This window comes from Alosa sapidissima, chromosome 7, assembly GCF_018492685.1.
Source record: "Alosa sapidissima isolate fAloSap1 chromosome 7, fAloSap1.pri, whole genome shotgun sequence".
Taxonomy (NCBI): Eukaryota; Metazoa; Chordata; class Actinopteri; order Clupeiformes; family Clupeidae; genus Alosa; species Alosa sapidissima.
In genome coordinates, this window is record NC_055963.1 from 33,842,737 (window position 1) to 33,862,736 (window position 20,000).

Here is a 20,000-nt window from a genome sequence, read left to right on the forward strand (position 1 = left end):
GTGTGTGTTGGTGAGCCAGTGTGAGTTTGGGATGAGTGTGTGTTGGCGAGCCGGTGTGAGTTTGGGATGAGTGTGTGTGTGTTGGCGAGCCGGTGTGAGTTTGGGATGAGTGTGTGTTGCCGAGCCGGTGTTGGTTTAGGATGAGTGTGTGTTGGCGAGCGGGTGTCGGTTTGGGATGGGTGTGTGTTGGGCGTGCGAGCGGGTGTGAGTTTGGTATTATACCTGTGTGGGTTCTGGCACTTGTCCCAGCCCTGCTGTCTGCAGCTGGACCACTCATTTATCTGAATGGGCGAGAGAAAGCAGAAACGCAAGGCAGAGAGAGGGAGCAGATGTGTCCAAGGAGGCGTGCGTGATCCTGGAGACGACTGGAGACAGCAGTGGTTATGGTTTGGGCCAAGACCAATAGTGTGGGATGAAAGTAGATTTATCAGCAGTCTAGATGGACCTGTGTGCACAAACATCAAAATCCTAAATCCAAAATCCTTTAAAAGATTAACAAATATGAAATATGTATGTTAAACTGCACCCACAAATTTGATTGACATCCTGGACAGAAGTCCTGGAGTTAATCCCTTGTTTTTAGCCTCTTCTTGGTTAAACTGATAATCCTTAATATCTCTCTATTCAACAAATTTAGTTTACAGACGTCTTTGTTGATTTGTGTCTACAACACTGTCTGTTTTTGAGCCTATAACCAACAAAAAGATTACATTCTATTGCTTTAATGTGCCTAATGGACCTAATGATGATTAGTGATTAGTCTCATCATCAAAAAACAGCGAAAAGAATAAAGGGACATCAAAGCAAAGGGGTTCTCCTTTCAGCACTAAACTTGTCCACAATAGTTAATATATCTAGCCAGTGATGTATTCTAGCGTTCTTTCTGTAGTTTTCTCCCTCCTTCCTTCAGAGATAGAAATGAGACACCAGGTACCTAGATGAGATCATTCAGGTTTGACAGGCAACAGGATCCTCTTTGTTTGATTACTGGCAGGGTTGAGTCATTTTTTACAACCTGCTGCCTCTTACTGCTTAACAACCTGAATTCTCCCACTGAGGCCTGGTGCCCGACACACAGACAGGATACTCAGGGAACAAGCACAGCAGCACAACAGACTGGGTCACATCGACCCAAGTTTATACACTGGAAATTATTTTTTCTTCATGGAACTATCGTATTTTCCGGACTATAAGTCGCACCGGAGTATAAGTCGCACCAGTCAAAAAATGTATATAAATATATGTATGTTGCACCTGAGTCGCAGGACCAGCCAAACTATGAAAAAAAGTGCGACTTATAGTCTGGAAAATACGGTATCTCAATGAAGAATTTACTAGAGTTAGTGGCGTTAAACAGACAGTTTAAAGTACAGGCAGCAAACTATGGCTTCCACGTACTATGATGTAGGTTAAAAATATGATTTAGTGAACGGAATTTGAGAAAAGGAACTTTTTTGAGACTATAACAGAAATTAGGGAATTAAGGGTGGGAACGAGCAGATTTTTTCCCGACACATTCTAAACTCAAAATTATGAAAAACAAATGGCCATCCCAGGAGTATTTCTTGATGCTGCTTTATAAGACTGATGCATTTGGACTTTGACAAAGACACTGGTCAAAAACGAGTCTTTCAATAAAGCAGCATTAGGAATTATTAATTCAGTGTGCACATTTTTTATATCAGTTTGATGGAGGATTTATGTGATCCCACAAAAAAAACAGCTTTTTGTCTGCATCAAGAACTTTAGATAAGATTATATTCTAAACCAATCCAATTCCAGTTCAATGCAGCAAACAGCCACCATAACTGGTGATGCTTTTGAGCTCCATGTTGGGGGTCATCTATGTTCTTGCTTAAACAAGGTATGAAGTAGGGCAATTTTTCTGACAGATATTGCAATTGCGATATGATTTTTGAATGTCAATGTCAAAATTCAGTTCAATATTCCAAATGTCTCTTTAAGTTGTGCCACTTCTGATTAGTGAGCTATACTGTCTGTACACAAGGAGGATGACATGAATATAAAAACTATAAATATGACAAGATTAAGTATGAACGATTATTTGTAGCCTTTGTGATTAGATAAATGCATTCAAATTGCAACTGCGATAATTGTGCAGCCCTAGTATGAAGTCTAAGTGTTGAAGTCATACTCAGCCATGTGACATTGACATATACTCATTCCATTGCTTTTGTCCAAAATGGCTCAATGGTGTTTTAAGCCCCTACCATCGATTTCAAGGCAGCGCTGCGACCGTCGACTTCAAGGCACCTAACCCTAACCCTAACCTTGCCTTACCCTAGTGCCTTCCATGCAGCGCTGCCTGGAAGACGCCGTTGGGGGCTTAAAACACCAAGTAACTCGAAAATGACACCCAACACACATTGTGTATGTTCACGCAATAGTAAGATAGATAAAATATACTTTATCCATTCCTAGGGAAGTTTGGGGCAGTATAGAGGGCTACCACATGCCCCTTTAGAACAAGTAGGACCATTGTTTCTCTTTTGTTTTTATTTAGCTAAGTTATATTTCTTTTGACCTATATTTTATTTTCTATGACACATACGGAACAAGAGAACATAACAAGAAAAATATGCAATGATGAAACACTGCAACTGTCACATGATAGTTGGCTGTCCACCAGAATGGGAGCTGAACCCATAACATTTGTATGGTTAGCACCCTGTCCTAAACTGAGCTTCTGTCTTCATGGATAACAGCCAGGTGGTTCCATTAGGGTGATTCTGTGTGTTTTCCTCCTTTCCATCAGCAGCTGCCTCTACAACTGATCTGGGCCAAATGTAGCCCTGGCCTGTCTTAGATCTGGCGTATCTGCTCTGCATTAAGACCAGATCTGCACCTGACTTCTTTGCCTGCTATGCAAGTGTGTTTCGCTAACATCTACTAAGGGTGGAGCTTCATTAAAAGGTCATTTCACTGAGCATAAGTCTAGAGTGGAGGTAAAGGACTTCTAGATACTCCTGGAATCTGACTTTTTTACCCAATGTTTACCCAATGTATGGCTCCTGTTCAAGGTCTCTGATGGCACACTACACACTGGAAAGATCACCACAACTGCAATGGAAAAACAGGCACTTTTGCACCAAGCTTTTCAGTGCTGAAAAAGCCCATCTATGTCTTCACGCTTATAGGCCAGGTTTTTATTTGACAATCCCAAAGACTGAAGAAACACACTGTTTCTACTCACTGCTAAAATCCTATTTGGTGAAAGAGGCACAACTGACTATAAAAAACAGATTCTAAACTATTCAGTCAAATGGGGGAGAACTTCTTGATAACACTTTAGCTGTTCCTGCTGCACACCCTGCCTTTCAATTGAAGGCATAATACCACTATTTACCCAACAAATGTTCCTTAACAACATCTAGAGAGGAAACCGCTAGCCTAAATGTAGGGGGAACAAAAAAATCCAATAGACAGTAGCTTGTTCACTGTAGGCCTACTTCTAAGTTATAAAGAGTAAAAAAACACAATCCAATGGGCTATTCCATGGCAGAATGAAAAAAAAATATGTGCTGGACTGTTGTGCTAATTGACATGCAATGCAGATGCAAATAGCCTATGTCTCGATAACTGCATCAATTTCGCTATAGTTTGTCAAAATAATAACCAGATCCTATTCTAGGCTTCGAGCCTATAGTCTATAATTTGTGGTGCTTCTAAAACAAACCTAAGTTGACTTTAGAATGTCTCAGCACCTGAATTAATGATAGCTGACTTGAACTGGAGACTAACAGCAGCTCATCGTCAAAAAGGGCTCTGTAACAAAAAGATAGCTCTCCATATTCTCCTTACATCTATCCAGACCGGGGACAGCTGTTGAACTAGGAAAGCGTATGGTGAGCAAAAATAGAATTTCCCTGTGATGGCTATCTCGCGCCAGTTCCCAGAACGTATCCGCTCGTGCTGCTGGTTCTGTATGTTCTGGCAGGGTATGGAGCCAAATTATGGAGAAGACACTGACTGAGCGCAGCAGAGAAAATACAGACGCTGCCTTAAATGAATTGCAAGGTCAATACTATCGGTAATCTCCATTTATAAACGTCTCCATGAAAAGGGACAGTGTTGCAGAATGATACCGAATGCAATAATAACCTTCACGTGTTCCATACAACCATCGTTGCTACGTGACTTTGGTATTCTCGCTAGCTAGTGGTTCTAGCATGCTGTGTTCCTCTGGGACATTTGCACGACATTTCGATCGGACAGCAGCACGTTGGGTGTTATATAATGCAAATAATACTTGTTTTGGAGCATCCGCATGTCGCCGTTATTAATCATAATGCCTGTGGTTTGTTCTGAGCGCCTGTCTAATTAAACGAATGCCATATTCTTTCATATAAACGGCATATTATCAGTCACATTTAAAGCGCTGCAATCATTTCGAATTTAAATACATCTGCCGTTATATAATTCCATCACTTTATCAATACATTGGCTCCTAATCTGCGATGAAATCTACCATTTCGTGCATAGGCCGTGAGAGGCTATCGCATCGCCCGCACTTACACACTTGGGTTACATAACAGTGTCTGTTCAGTATATGTGTGTGACTACCATATTATGGTTCACAGCAGTGACCATTTCGATGCTGTTACAGTAACTGTGTGCGGTTACTTGTAACGCAGCATGTCACACCCGACTGCCAAATGTCCCGTCCTTCACTCAGGCAAATGAAAGATGAAATTTAAGCATAGCCTACTCTAGGCCTACATAAAATGGAGTAGTTTTCTATACTGAGAATATTTCGAGAATTTCATTGAAGCATAATCTCTAGGCTACCAATTGCATACATTCCTACGCATCAGTCATGTCTCTTTAGGTTCCAACACTTTATTAAACATGCTATAGCGTACCTACTACTCAGCAAACCAGCGGCGGGCTAGTATTATTCCAGGATATTTTCCCAAATTACATTTACTCTGAAATCGATTGTGACCCAGAGTAGGCTATCTGTTTATTTTAGCCAGACTTAACCCAAGACTGTTCGACCTTTGCGATACAGCTAAAGAAGCAACAACAGCAGCAGCAATGACCGTGCTAACAGGAGTCATTTGACTGCCTTAACATGAAACCCAGAAAAATTGACCACACTGCAACCAACATAGGCACTGACATTGATGTACACCCAACAATACATTATGCCGATTTCCTGCCTGCATTAATGTTAACGTGGATATCCCACTGAAATTGTCTGCTAAAACTAACTGCCTCTGAGCTAACGCTGCATTACACCAAGATAAGGTTGAACGCAACACTATGGACCCTCAACAGGCACAGACTTCTAATGTGCCATGACATGACATCTGATTATCCAAAACGTATGTTACAATGGAATGATTGAAGACCGCCTTCTCCGTACAGTAGGCTACCCAAAGGAATGCAATAAACAAACATTTTGACGCGATTTGACTATCCGCAACTGCATGACTACAAGCCTACATAAAACATGAACACACATAAGGACGCTTCACCCTGGGAAGAAAACTGACTCACCATTTGCATCTCTCTCCTCTTTCAGAATAAAATCGCTGTCGACAGAAGACAACCAAGTGAAAATTTCTACCGATCTCCACTCGGTGTCCTCGCTGTAGTTTAGCGGCGATGAGGTTGTTCGTGCACTGAGGACGAGGGGAAGGAGACGGAGGGCCACAAATGTAAGATACCGCTCTCCCGTCGTTTTCTCCCTGCCTCTCCCCCCCACAGAAGCACCGCGCACACACACATAGACAGCAGGCTATCACTCTTTTGAGAATTTAGGACTCCCCCTAGAGGTGGTGATCACACTACTGTAAATTATGTTTTATCGATCTGATGTTCCTTAGCCTACTGTAGTTTGTTGTGTAGGAGGATTGGAACACGCAAATAAATATTTGATAGGCCTATTTACTATATTAAGTGTTGTGACTAAATGGACCAGCAGTAGCAGTATTGCAACATTATTGTGTTTGTGTGTGTGTTTGGGGGGGGTGTAGAGGCACACAATACACAATGTCAGTGTTTTTTAGTGAAAGGGGGTACCAAGAGAGGCTTCCATTGGTCTATCAGTATGAAAAGGGCAGGTGCTGAACCAGAGGCAGACAGTTAGCCCAGGACAATAGGTCTATGAACTTGTGTGTGTGTGTGTGTGTATGTGTCTGTGTGTGTATGTGAGTGTTATGTATACGCTTTATGTGTGTGAGTTACGTGCTTGCATATAATAATATACCAATAAAGAGATTTCTGTGTAGATATGGCCTAGCTTATGCGACTGTTCTCATGATTTAGAGCAAAAAAGTAGGCTATAGTAGGCCTAAGTAAATTAGCTTCAGAAGAGGCAGTTATAGATGAACCATTAGGTGCACAATATGTCTAATTGGATTTATGGATATGGGCCTATGATCAAACATAGGCTACACTTCAAATAAATTGGTCCAAACTGGTCTTGACTCTATTCACACAAACCACATCTTTAACTGAAACAGATTAAAGAGCAAATATTGAGAGCATTTGTTTTTCAATAACCTTTGGTCAGCCTTAATTCTTTCACTTCTTACTTTCATCTTCCGCTTCCCAGTGCTTCTTGACCTGACACTGATTTGTAGCACAGCACTTCACAAGGACTAGACGGAGTGTATCTTGGGGTATTATAACTTTCGGCCTGCCTTCTGTATCAAACCACTCAGCACTATTGATAATACAGGTTATAGTGCTGTCTAAATCAAACAAGGACATATTGTTTTGCACCTTAGTAACATAAACTGCCCTAAGAAACACGTCTTTTAATAGGGGGAGAGTGTTATAGCAACCGAATACAAGCTTAGATAGTTTTATCGATCCAATCATATAGCACTCATAAAGGTGTCAGCTGTTGCCATTGTAAATCTGACGAGTAGCAAAGCCACTTCAACAGATAGAGTTACGTAGAGTACAAGGGTCTGGCTTTTAGGTCATTCAAATCAAATATTTGTTTCACGCTTGATCATTTATCACAAGTGTGAATAGCTAGCATGTCATCTGCTATTTGAATGACTAGCCTGGTTAGAATTTGTGTTTCTCAGTCAATTTCCCCAAAAAACCTGACTTCTATTCTAAAGTTCTATTCCACAAGTGCAGAGAGTGCATAGATTGACTGTGTTTTTATGAGCGAAGTGATGGGTGGGAATGGCCGCTTGAGAGAAAACAAAACTGTCAACTATCGTATAATTGCTGGACCGACTTTCCCACAGTCACAGATGGGAGGCACATGGGCGCTCGCATGTGGAGCAATCTTCCCGAAAACAATCCCCTAAATAGAGCAAATCATGTCCAAATATTCCAGATTGTGGAACACACCCACTTCTTAAATAACAGATGACAGAAAGCCAAGCACAAGAAAAAAAATCAACACAAAATGGTCTTTTTCAGTTTATTTATGTTTAGACTAATCTACTTGGAAGACTCAACATGGTGCGATGTATGATTTGTTTGGACACACTGATAGACTAGATAGACTAGACTAGAGCAGCGAGAGCACCAGTATGGCTGCCGTAGGCCTAAGTGTTGATCAAAGATGGCAGTTGGTGAATCGCCACGGTACAGCAAAGCAAAAACATTAAAGAGGTTAAAGTAAATATGTCCCTATTTGTCTAATACTCCGCTGACAAATGGATCTGTTCCATGAGCAACAGTTTTTTTTCCGTTTTAACACATACAGTGTTGTCCAGGAGCCTGTCCTCTGAGATACTGTGTGATCAGTGCATTTCCCACACCAAGTGAAACAATGGTCTCAGACTCGCACAGACACAGCAACAGAAAGGGATGTCTCAAAGTGGGTAAGTTATTCAGTGTCCTAACACAGAAAAGGAATAAAATGTATTAACTGTGGTTAAAGTTTAAAAGGAAGCACTGATGACTACTTGTTTTTGATCTTATTGGGTTTTGTCATCACCTCACTTTCTTTGTTCTCTGCAACACGATACAGATACAGAGACACACACACACACACACTTAACTGACAGAGCCCAATTTTCATGAGCCCTTCACTATTCCCACTGTCAGATCCATTATGTCTTGTGATCAGATGACTTCAGTGTCTAACGATTAACAACTGCCAGCTCCACTCCCACCAGGGTGATTGACAGGCAGCCCATCACAATATGACTGCCCTTAGTGACAGGAAGTGCCAATGGCCATTCACACATCATGGGGTGCTTTAAGTGCTGCTTGTTGTGTCTTGTTTCATAAAGTTGATTTACAGAGTCACTCTCCGGTCTGATGCATTAAACCGATTATGACATGAATACAATTTTAAACTAGATGTACCGCAGAGCGGTACAAATTATGACCGCCGCCCAGTCCAGCATGTTGTTGTTTTCCACAAAAATAAGTCACGCTGAAAGGCATATATGATTCTAACTGTCTCACAGAATTGCATTATGCACACTCAATTCTCACTGGTATCTGCTAGACAACAAGTACCAAAACATGATTAGTTTATAGATTTCACATGTAATATACATTTTATACAACCCCGCCCCCATCTTGCCTGTTTATAATTCTGAGAAATTCTTGAATTGTGTGCGTGTACATGTTTATGTTTATGTGTGGGTGGGTGTGTGTGCGTGTATGTGCATGTGCTTGTGTGTTTGCCTGTTTATGTGCCTGTGTGTGTGCATGTGCATGCATGCGTATATATGTCTACTGTGTGAGTATGTGTCATAAAAGTGAAAATATATGAAAACAGGTGATTATAAAATAGACCTAATATAATTAAATGTACATGATTCTAATCCTGTAGATCTTTTGTCAATTTCACCAAATTGCTCCTCACAGTCCTCTTGCTGTTTTTCTGTGTGCGGCTGTGCGCACTCAAAAAACCTCAGGCAGACTCCATGTGCAATATCAACCATTCAACACGTTGCATCAGGAGCTCATGAAAGGGAGAAAGAGGGAGAGCTCAAATGTTATCAACCTTTTGCCATAATCACAGACCATACCTTTAAGACGAATTTTGCTTTTGAATTCATATGCAGGCTAGAGCCCGACTGATATAGGATTTTAAAGGCCGATACCGACTTCCATATTTGTGGATTTAAAAAAACGACAAACGATACATTGGCCGATATTCTTTTTTAACAAACACAATGTAAAATGTGTTTTAATACTTAGCATATTGAAAAGTTCTGATCAAGGTGGTATACTGTGTAAATAGGCCTAATTATCTGGCATCCTAATGAAAGGCTCTTATACAATAAATCATGTTAGGTCTTTCAGGTCTCTTAGGCTTGAACCACGGTGCAACCACAACCCAGCTAGAGAACAGAAGGGACGCCTATTTTTTCCACTTGACACGAGTGGTTCTGTGCAGAATTTCATTGAAAAGACCAGTTGATAGTCATAATTTGTGTTTAAAAGGGGAAGTAGAGGCTACATATGTACTATAATGTAGTAGAAATAGGGTGACCACCAACCAGCAGGGCAGGTTGTGTCTAAAAGTGAGGACAAATTGGCCAAAATGAGGACACCCCTCAATTTCTGGCCATAGGCCTATTCCAATTAGGGAGGGGGGGGGGATCATTCAGCGCCTATGTTAACAGGTTAGAGCAGCCACATTGCCTCCATCATATCTGTGCCTCAGGCGTAGCTCAAATCATGTTGCAACCGCAACTCCGCTAGAGAATAGAAAAGACCATTTTTTTCCGCTTGTTGCAAGTGGTTCTGTGCAGAAATACATTGAAATAGGGTGACCACCACATTCTGAAAAGGAGGACAAACGCAAATAATAAGAAATAAGGCAAGACTAGATGTACCGCATAACGGTACAAAATATGACCGCCGCTCAGTCCTGTACATCCATTCCGCGAAAATAAATCACACTAATCAATTTGTCTCCATCTTTTACTCCATCCCCCACTCTTGAAACTTTTGTGTATGCTTGTTTGGCATGCCTGTGTGTGTGTGTGCGGCTGCTAAGAAAGTAGCCTACTGGCGCTGAAAAGGTGAATAGATTGTAGAATAGCCAAAGAAGTTGTAGCATTGTTATAAAACCTTTAAAATCACAAGTAGGGCAGTTCATCCATTGCAACTGGATTGATGAAAGGTCACTTACACCTGTAGGCTACATTGTATTTGGGAAAAGCAAAAGGTATCAGCATAATGTTATATTTTTATTTATTTATTTATTAATAAACAAATACATCTCTGTCAGTTCCATGCCGTTTTCAACAGCTATCAAAAACAAAGGTCATTTTTGGATGGATGGATTCTTTGTGAATGTTTCTTCTGCTACATAAGATTTTAGTCATCTTTAGTTCATGTGATACTTTATTGTCAATGCACAAATTAAGTAACAGTAGTCTGAAACGAAATGCTGTTTTACATCTAACCAGTGGTGCAAATAACTGACATGTCCAAATGGGCCTTGATGAAATGCGTCGCTAGACTGTTCATACACATTTTACGGGCCAAAGTTGAAGAGCTGTTGTCCGTTATTGTTCGTGCAAATATAGGCTGATTCATGTTCCCTTGCATTGTGTAACTGAGGTCCATGGCTTGTCTGGCTTTCACCAGACCAAGCTCAATCTTTTAAGAAATCAAAAAATAAATAGCGGGCAGATCAGGCTGGGTTCACCCTGCCTAGTCCATAGGCGTCCGATATTGTTTAATTTTCCGATTGAGATATCCACGCTCTGGCTATTCTAAATGCAAAAATGCATCAGGGAGTTATGACAAAACTGTAACTAACAAACTAGATCCTAATAGAAAGCTGTTAGCTTCCCTAAGCTACAGGTAGGCCTAAGGAAGGCCTATTTACAACATAAATTGTCAATAGGCTATGCTGGCTGGCGACACAAATAAAATCTCCTTTGGAAACCAATGGCTTACGCCTTACAGTATCAAGCGGACTTAAACTGCCATATCGTGGCGAAAAAGTTTTAATAAAATTCACGCAGCTCCATGAGTCAAGGAAAGCACGAATGAAGTAGCCACTTCTAAATGGGACCCACTACACAGTAGCTTAAGGTGTGTTGCTAAAGCAGCCATAATGAAATGAAGGTGTCATTGTTTGGATACTTCACACACACGTGCTTTTTAATCTCACAGACTACAACTACCAAGCTGGAATCAAAGCACATCGATTCCCCTCTCACACCCTGCACGCACTTAAAACAAATAAACAGGCGTCTCAGTCTCACGCATGTATAGGCAAAACTGTATCAGACCGGCGTAAGTTGGTAAATCTTCCATTGCACAGAATGATTTTTGTAGCACGTGCAACAAATGACAGTCGAAAGATACAATTACAGTGCTGCTATCAATTTGCTTGGTATAACCGCATTTATAGTTTTCTACAAATGCAATCAAATTGCCTCCATCACTCAACCAACGCTAACGGTAACATTATTGTACCTAGGTCCTTATTGATATTATAAGATTAACGTACCTGCAGTAAAAACCAAGCATGTCCGATAAACATTCTCAGATTTATTTCGGCTTCAAGAAGAAATGGGAATTACATTTCATGTGAACATCGTCCTATCCTTATTAGACGTTCTCTGCGGTAAACTACAGTCCTTGTAGGAAGCGTCCATTGTTTTTCCAACCCACTTTTAACTTCCAACAAAATTACGTCTCACTGCAACGATGCGCCATCTAGTGGACAAACGACTACGTATCGTCAATACTGGAAATGCAGCCATGATGATGATGATAAATATTTGGCTTTCTTTTAATCCTACTGAATTTGTAATTATGTATCGGCCGTTCTAATGATAGTATGTGCGTGCCTGTGTGTGTGTGCATGGGTATATGTGTGCACCGCCATCTACAGGCCAATGAGTGTACAGTCACTAAATGTACACATAACCTCATTTTTTTAGACCCCCCCATGGATGAAATTCTACGAAACTTTGCATACCCCCAGAGAATGCCAGGTCAATCATACACATAAAATTTGGTGCAGTTCTGAACATCTTAACTGAAGATAGGGGCGATTAAAGCAGAATGATATTGCATTTTCATTTTTTACCGGGGGGGTGCAAATCACAAATGAGTGATTATGGGCCAGGTTGATGTGGGCCCTTGAGACCAACATACCATAAAAGATTCTTCATCCTCAGTGCCACGGTTCAGGTAGTTATTTAGGAAAAACGGCTTTTTTTGCGGTTCAGGCGGCCCAGCACGGGGGGAGTGGCCCCCGGGGACAAAACGAAATTTTTCTGTAAAAGTCTAGTGGGGCTACATACCCACCAAATTCCATGTGCACCAGTGTTTCAGTGTCCTGGGTATCGTTGACCAAAAATTCAGGAAGTAGATGACGAAAAAAAAAAAAAAAACTTTGACAATCATTAGCCTATATGACCGGTCATAATAAGAGTAGGCTAATTGGGGAGAAAAACTGAGTAGCCTTGGCTATTTTTAAGATCTTAACGTGAACTTCAAATAAAATTTGAGCTGAAACAAGGATGGATATCCATCTGATTGTTTCACGTCTCCTCTCCTCGCTAGTTTCAGGATGATGGTTCCTGAAGCTCCTAAAGTAGGTCTAAATGCTGTTATCCTAACCAACAAAACATTTAGCGCAGCTTTGACATCTTACGTGAAAATCTAAATTAGGCTATTATGGTCCGGGTCCGGATAGGATCACGGCATTTGGTGATCCCTGCCCTAAAGGAACAATGGCTATTAGCTAACGCCATTGTTGTGGCTAACTAGCTACAAAATAGGCTATATGGATTTGAATTTAGATGAAGAATCATTATTTGGCTGTCCTTAATTTAAAAATAATTTTCGGCCGTTATTAATAACGCCAATACCAATAGATCGGCAAATAGCTAATATCGCCCAATAGTATCGGCACACCAATTTATCGTTCAGGCTCTAATGCAGGCACACAAACACTCTATTCTATCCTTATCATCACTTTACTCTGTTTCTGATGAAAGTTAAGTCTGTTGGAAGCTGGATGTGTGAAAGTAGAATTCAGTAGGCCTATGAAATCGTATTTATGGCATATCCTGTATCTGTACCTGCACAGATTATCTCAGCCTGAGAAACGTGTGTCTGAAATGTATGTAACTGTGCCAACTGTTTGATTTGTACTATGCATATTCTTTGGCACCTTTGTGTAAAGAGTGTAAAGAGCTATATCATCAGATCAAGAAGCACACACACACACACAGTAATATGTGCATTGAGAACTACCATTGGTTGAAGTGATATCCCTAAAGCATCAACAAGGCCAGTTCAAAACAGTTGAGTTGTAGTTTTCACAGCACTTTTGCAGATATTTCAACTATGGAGTTACTCCCCTCCATATAGCTACACCCAAAAACGTTAACAGAGGGCTTCACCCTCTTCCAAATGCAAGAAGGACCACCACTGTGGCCAGAAATGAGAGACTACCTCGCCTCCTGCCACATCTGTAGCTGGAGAGACAGGAAAAGAGGGCGCTGCGCCCTATAAAGATGACAGATCAAAGCAACAGGCAGCACAAGGGTGGGGTACCAAAGAAGGAGGGCAGCCTACTTCAGTGTGCATAAAACTGGAATGCTTCACAACCGGAGTGGGTTACATACATAAAGAGGTGGATCGACTAAAGTTTCACACAGATTTGAGGAAGTCATGTGCAAGCAGAGCTTTTAAAAGAAAACATGTCTGTAATCATTATGACTGCTACTAGCACAGCGTGTTTATATAGGTTTTGTCAAAAGTTTTTGTTTTGTGTGTTTTTTCACAGATGGTTCCCACACTGACGCACCGGGTCGCATTAAACTTGGTGGGCATGTAGCCCTAGCTGATAAGGAATAGAGGCTTCTGACCCTTGGGGGCCAACCCACCTCTGCACTGGCCCAATCAAAAGCCAGAGTGCAGCGTCACCTAGTGAAAGATGGAAAAGATGGAAAAGTCGGGCTCTTTAATCGGCAATTTCTTGTGAAGAGGTGTGAACTGCACAAAATTTGTCATGTAGGGTCACTAGATGGCAACCTCTGGATGCAAGCCAAGTTCCATGCCTAATTTCAATAGCTGCTTGAACCTCACCACTGCATCAGGTGATCATGTGCGTTAAATCAGTTTGTAAGCAGCATATAGTTTGTTCACACAGACACGCATGCATGCACGCATACATACCCACACCCATACAGACACACCGACACACCCACATACTTGTGCAATGTGTATACAGACAAATATTTGGGAGTTGTCCAAGAATTTTGTCTGTTGTTGCAGACTTGTTTTAGTGAAGCACTGCACACAAAATCTGTACACACACACACGCACACGGGCATACACACACAAGCACACTATGGAAAAAACCTACCACAAAGCAGTGTGTAATATCATAATAACAGAAGAATACTTGTGCAATGCAAATACAGGCATACATTTAGGAGTCACCAAAGAATACTTTGTCTGTTGTTGCAGACTTGTCTTAGTGAGGTAGTGCACAAACGTTTATGACCTTGTAGTGAATGACAATGAGTGTGGCTTTAGAACACATGCAACATGAACATTTTATGTAACTTACATAAGCAAGCATTTGAGTTTCAACCATCACTGAGCAACCAAGGGGAAAGCATGTAAGGCTTGCTGTAAGAAGAATAAGGACAGTTGAGAATTTTAGTGTAAAGTACTTAGCACCAGTCACATTACACCGCTATGCAATATCAAGCTTTGTGACAGTGCCATAGAGTGCTGTTGCCAAACCAATGTGTGTGTGTAGTGCACATATGGCTCATCAACAAATTCTATTTGGATCATTTGTCCTGATGATTTACCGAGGTAAAGAAAGTTATTTAAAGTAACAATAATGATGTCAATGTTAGCAAGCAATCTTTTTAAACTGGTATTGGCAACCTCGGAGGTGATGCTTAGTGAGAAGAGGTAGCATACATATCTTTTACATCTTCATATGGAAAACAAGTTGGCACAGAAATCACCTTGTGAACCATTTAAAAAATCACACAGCATGTATATTTTTGATAAAGTCTAGCCATAAACAAAGCAGACCTCCTGTATGCCATATAGTCTAAACAATATTTGGAGTTAAATTAACATTGCATCTCAACTACAGTTGCATTATCTATACACCACTATCTCCTATACTCCTACTGATATCCCGGCCAACAAAGAAAAAAAGAAAGGCGATGAATGCAACAGATATGTCAGATGTTATCAATATATCTACCAGTTGAGGGCACTCCAGTTGGCATCCTACTTCCACAATTAGGCTATTATTTAGGCCTAGAATTTTTCTTTTTTAACGTTTTTTTGTTTTTCTTTCCTCAGGTTTCCTCAAACCTTTGGAATATGTAGCACATTAATTTAATTTGTCCGAGCCATAATGTAAAAAAGCTAGGAAAACAGGTGGGGTTCCCTTCCATTATGATATAGTGTTGATTTTTTGGGAATAAAGGGCAGGCTATCTCTCTCTGTATGTGTGAATGTGTGTGTGTGTGTGTGTGTGTGTGTGTATGAGTGTGTGAGAGAGAGAGAGATGCGACGCATATTCACACGGCTGCGCGGACTAGCCCTGAGGGCTATTCGCTGCAACAGATACATTGTAGCCTACAGTTTAACTCGAAAACAAAGCGGTTACATCCGTATCAGCCGTTTCTACCGCTGTAATTTTGCTGTGTTGATGTAGACACAAAGCCCCTCTCTTTACCTACACAAACAGCTCCACTACGTTACATCCGTCTTATTCGGCATATCAATGTATTTCGTATCACCATTTCTTCCAATAATCCATGTACCCGCCTCCCTGCGCTCCCAAATAGATGGTGCAAGTAAAAATGTCCAAATCTTCCGCAGACCCTCTGTCTGGTGTAGAGACCGGCTCCCAGTCACACTATTTTCAGGTAAGGACATTCTTTTTCTCGAGTATGTTGCTACTTTACGACCAAAAATGGTTAATGTCGCGCTAGCCTACTTGTTGTAACGAAGGCGTATAGTTTCCCAACCTACGCTTGTATGTTATAGTGATTGCAGCAACGATGCAAACTCAGCGGTAAACCAGCATATGATAAGTAACGTTTTGCCATCGCAGTGTTAAAATCTACCAAGAAATATTAGATTTATAATTACGGAAATGGAAAACATACAGCTGATAGTGTTAAGCTATTTCAGGGTAGATATGTAGCCTATCTTTTTGCGACCCATGATTTCACATTGCAACCAAGGCCTTTTCTCTTGCATTGTGCAATTTCCTCAATTCACTATCCGGGTCTATTAAATATAACACTAAGCAATATAGTCTGTTTTGGTTTGACCACAAGCAATTCAGTGTCAGACAAAGCTACGACTGTGTTTTTGCTCAAAGTAGCTTGCACCCGGAATTAACTGCCACATTATTAAAACGGCTACTTGTTCGGGAACTCACCTGTAGCCTGCGCCTGAATGGCCTACCATTGCAACACCATACAGGATTAACCGATCGTAGAACATCAAAGAGAGATAATTATTACGAGTAGGTCAATCTGCTGGAAGGAGGTGTAAATTCAGGTAGATTAAGTCGTATGCGGTAGGTCTATATTTAGGCTACTTTTAAAATAGTGACAGAAAAAAACCTTGTCACTTTATTAGCTCAGAAATCAACACACTGCGACTGGAACCATATGTTCCCTAACATGTATAATTTTATGAGCCACTAAGCATAACCGTACTTCTTGTCATAACCAAGTGTGCTATATAGTCAGGATGTTGAATTCTGAATCAGTTGGTTCTCCATCCCCTCAGTTGCCCAGGAAGTTGCCAAAGCGCAAGAGTCGTTTTAAACGGTCGGATGGCAGCACCTCCTCTGACACAACGTCTAGCTTCATCAAACGACAGGTAAGGCTCTTTTCTCTTCATTACCCGGATGACATGTAATTTTTACTGGCGTGATGACGCGCAGATTTACGCTTTTGTAGCTGACAGAAGGGCCATGCCAAAATGCACAGAGCTGTGATCAAGGTGATAACATGGAAGGGGAGGTGGGGTATTAGTCATGCGTGTTTTTGCAAGGCCTACCTGTATGATGTGGCATGGACTTGACATGTCAGGTCAATAAAAACCTAAAATAAAGACATTTGAAGTATGGTCAGGCTCCTGAGATATTATGAAATACATGTTATTATACAGTAACTGAATAATTATAAAGTTATTTATAGCCATTTCTGGGAAACTGATTTTAGTCAGGCCTGGATGTGCTCTTCCATCATCTACGAGGTTGTGTTTTATTTGCGCCAGAGGGCCAACAGATGGCAGTGTTGTTGTTTGCAGCGCCATGCCCGCACAAAAATATGTTTCAGCCCAGTTTTTTAATTAATGTTTTCAGGTCAGCCAGGCTAGCAGCAGGGAGAGAGATTTTGTGTTATTTAAAAAAATCTTGAAAACTGGAGGAAGGATAAGGGGAGAAAAAAATGAGGTTGAGATAAATGAGGTGGTCTGGAGGTTTCTTATGCACCTCAACTGTCACACACGCATCATCCATATTGTGACATTCACAATTTCTTGTTGGAACGAAAGGGGTAATACTCAGTTTAATACTCATTATTCAGTTTAAAACTGTATATTATTTCCCTTCTCCATTAATTCAGTCTCAAGCCCTTGAAGGTTCTGCCAATGACGGTCTCATGATGCGGTAGTAGCAACTATATGATACATGCCAGGAAAACAAAGACTGTTCTCTCCAACCTTATCCATGAGTATGTCAAATTTCTATTTCTAGATCATATACAATATTCACCTAGCATTCAGTCATTGTCAGTCATTTTATGTCCTCAACCAGTTTTCAGGACAGGGTAGAAGTGTCCAGGCATCCTCGAAACTGCACACGTGTGTGTAGTCAGAGGGAGTGTCTTCCATGTTGTTACTCTTACCATCACCATGGCCATCCAGCATGCAGGAATGGAAAAATGTGTTATTAGAATCAGTGCAAAGCGAGAACCAAGATCAGAATTTTTGATGTCGAACGGGAGGGATATTAATTGTGGTGCTCAGTTGGTCGATGGCAGTTTCAATTTTCCCCCAGAATATTGCAGATGCTGAAATATTCATTAGAGCTATTAGGCCTCCCTCTCCTGCCTATGCAGTTAACTCATTCAAACAACCTCTCTCTCTCTCTCTGTTTTTTTTCTCTCTCCTGCTTGCCTCACACATTGTTTCTGATTGTGTGGGTCATGGTGGAACAACCACCAGATGCTATGTGTTTAGGCTGATCCAAATTTGGATTAGATCTTGGATATACCAGTTCAAAATTTCAAAGGGAAAGGCAAAAGGCAAATCTCTGAATGTTTACAAACATGTTTTCTGGTGTTGATGAACCAGATTTTCTCCAAAACAGGGTCAGATCTGGACCAGTATCAGTGGATATCTTAGACCAGCGGTTCCCAAACTTTTTCCCCCGTGTACCACCACCTACATCCTGACTCGGCTCACATACCCCCACCATCCGACACATAAAAACGTAACACATTCTATTGACGCATTCAAGGTGTCATGTTTAATTAGCTGCCCTACATGGTAACAAATAACAAAATCAAAATGTGCAACTGGTCTATGAGCTCTCACACTCACACTAAAAAACAGTGTGGAGGACAACATTATGAAACACAAAGAACAGAGAGAACATGGCTTAAGATTAAACAAAAAAACATTTGTAACTCCTTTCCGCCATTGCCCTTTTCATCTCGCGTACCCCCTAGTGGCAGCTCACGTACCACCGGGGGTACACATACCACAGTAGACAGTTACAGCTTTATATATATATATATATATTAGGGCTGTCAATCGATTAAAAAAATTAATCTAATTAATTACATACTCTGTGATTAATTAATCTAAATTAATCGCATATATAATTTTTGCTGTGAAAGTATTTTAAATATTTAAATTCAAATGAATCATTGAATAATCAGCATTAGTGACATTAAAGTTCAAAAACTCTTTTATTATTATTTTCACTGTTCAAATAATGGCCATAATAATCTATGATATGACCTAATATGCTGAGGAAATAAATTCAGTTTTCAGTTTCAGTTAAATTAATTTTTTTTTTCACATACAAGGCATTTCAGGCCACAGATATAACCTAGGGGACACAATGAAAATAAATTAACACTCCCCTCAATGTCAACACTTATTTCTTTGCATTGATGTGCGACTATAGAGTCTTTTTCTCAAAGTTTTTTTCTTTCAAAGAGTTTTTTCTCAAATTAATTAATCGAAATTAATCAGTTATTTTGACAGCCCTAATATATATATATATTATTTTTATATATTTTTTTTATATTATTATTATTTTTTTTAATTATTCTATCAAAGAATAACACTTGTTTTCACTTCACAAGGTACATGCAGTCAATCAAAGTACACCAGGTTTCCAAATACTGGCTATTGTTGACATTACAAAAACTGCATAGACTTTTATGTTTCAGTTTAAAGGGGATTTGCAAAACATGCAATCCACCGTTTTTACACTAAATTTCTTGGTTGGGAACTGTATGTCCACATGTAATATTCACATTCAAAAGCATTCCAGTGAAAAGCAAATCAGTTTTTTTCCCTTTACTGTTTACTACAGGAGGTACAGAAATACTGTTTACAGTATGATAGAACAGAAAAAGTTGTACAGTATTGCTTACAGTGAACAAAATATCCATGAAAATTACTGTATCTAATCTCTGCGATCTTCAGGGTTAGGCCACATGTTTTCATCAACATCGCATCTGATATTACAGTATCCAAGGCGAGGCTAAAACCACTTGGCAGCAGAAGCAGAGCAGAAGCAGAGGTTTTTATACTGTATCTAAGGTTTGGAATATTTTGCTATTGTGGGATGTTGTGTGTTAACATTCGTAAATACTGCAAAAACAATCCATAATTTTGTTGGGAGGTATAGCCTGTTTGTTAAGAAAATGTAAGCATTGTGGAAATGTTTTCACTGACTGCATATTGTGTGAAAACGACATGAAATTTGTGAATGGTATGGCCACAAAAGACCGATGCTGTGCTAATTGTGTTTAGAGTTT

The 20,000-nt window shown here is 40.3% G+C and overlaps 2 protein-coding genes across 5 annotated transcripts in view; one reads left to right on the plus strand and one right to left on the minus strand.

Moving 5' to 3' along the window:
- Positions 1-5,742, minus strand: part of adcy6a (adenylate cyclase 6a) — a 61,238-nt gene extending 55,496 nt beyond the window's left edge. The window contains exons 1-2 of the mRNA XM_042098454.1: positions 5,524-5,742; positions 223-445 (exon numbers count right to left, since the gene is read on the minus strand). The gene's annotated coding sequence lies outside the window, so the exon portion shown is untranslated. The remainder of the gene's footprint in view (positions 1-222; positions 446-5,523) is intronic.
- Positions 5,743-15,519: 9,777 nt separating this feature from the next.
- cacnb3a (calcium channel, voltage-dependent, beta 3a) overlaps positions 15,520-20,000 on the plus strand; it is a 31,216-nt gene continuing 26,735 nt past the window's right edge. For all 4 annotated transcript variants that reach the window (XM_042098463.1, XM_042098464.1, XM_042098466.1 and 1 more), the window contains exons 1-2: positions 15,520-15,848; positions 16,726-16,818. In XM_042098463.1, the coding sequence (XP_041954397.1) occupies positions 15,768-15,848; positions 16,726-16,818 (174 nt within the window). In that variant the 5' untranslated portion in view covers positions 15,520-15,767. The remainder of the gene's footprint in view (positions 15,849-16,725; positions 16,819-20,000) is intronic.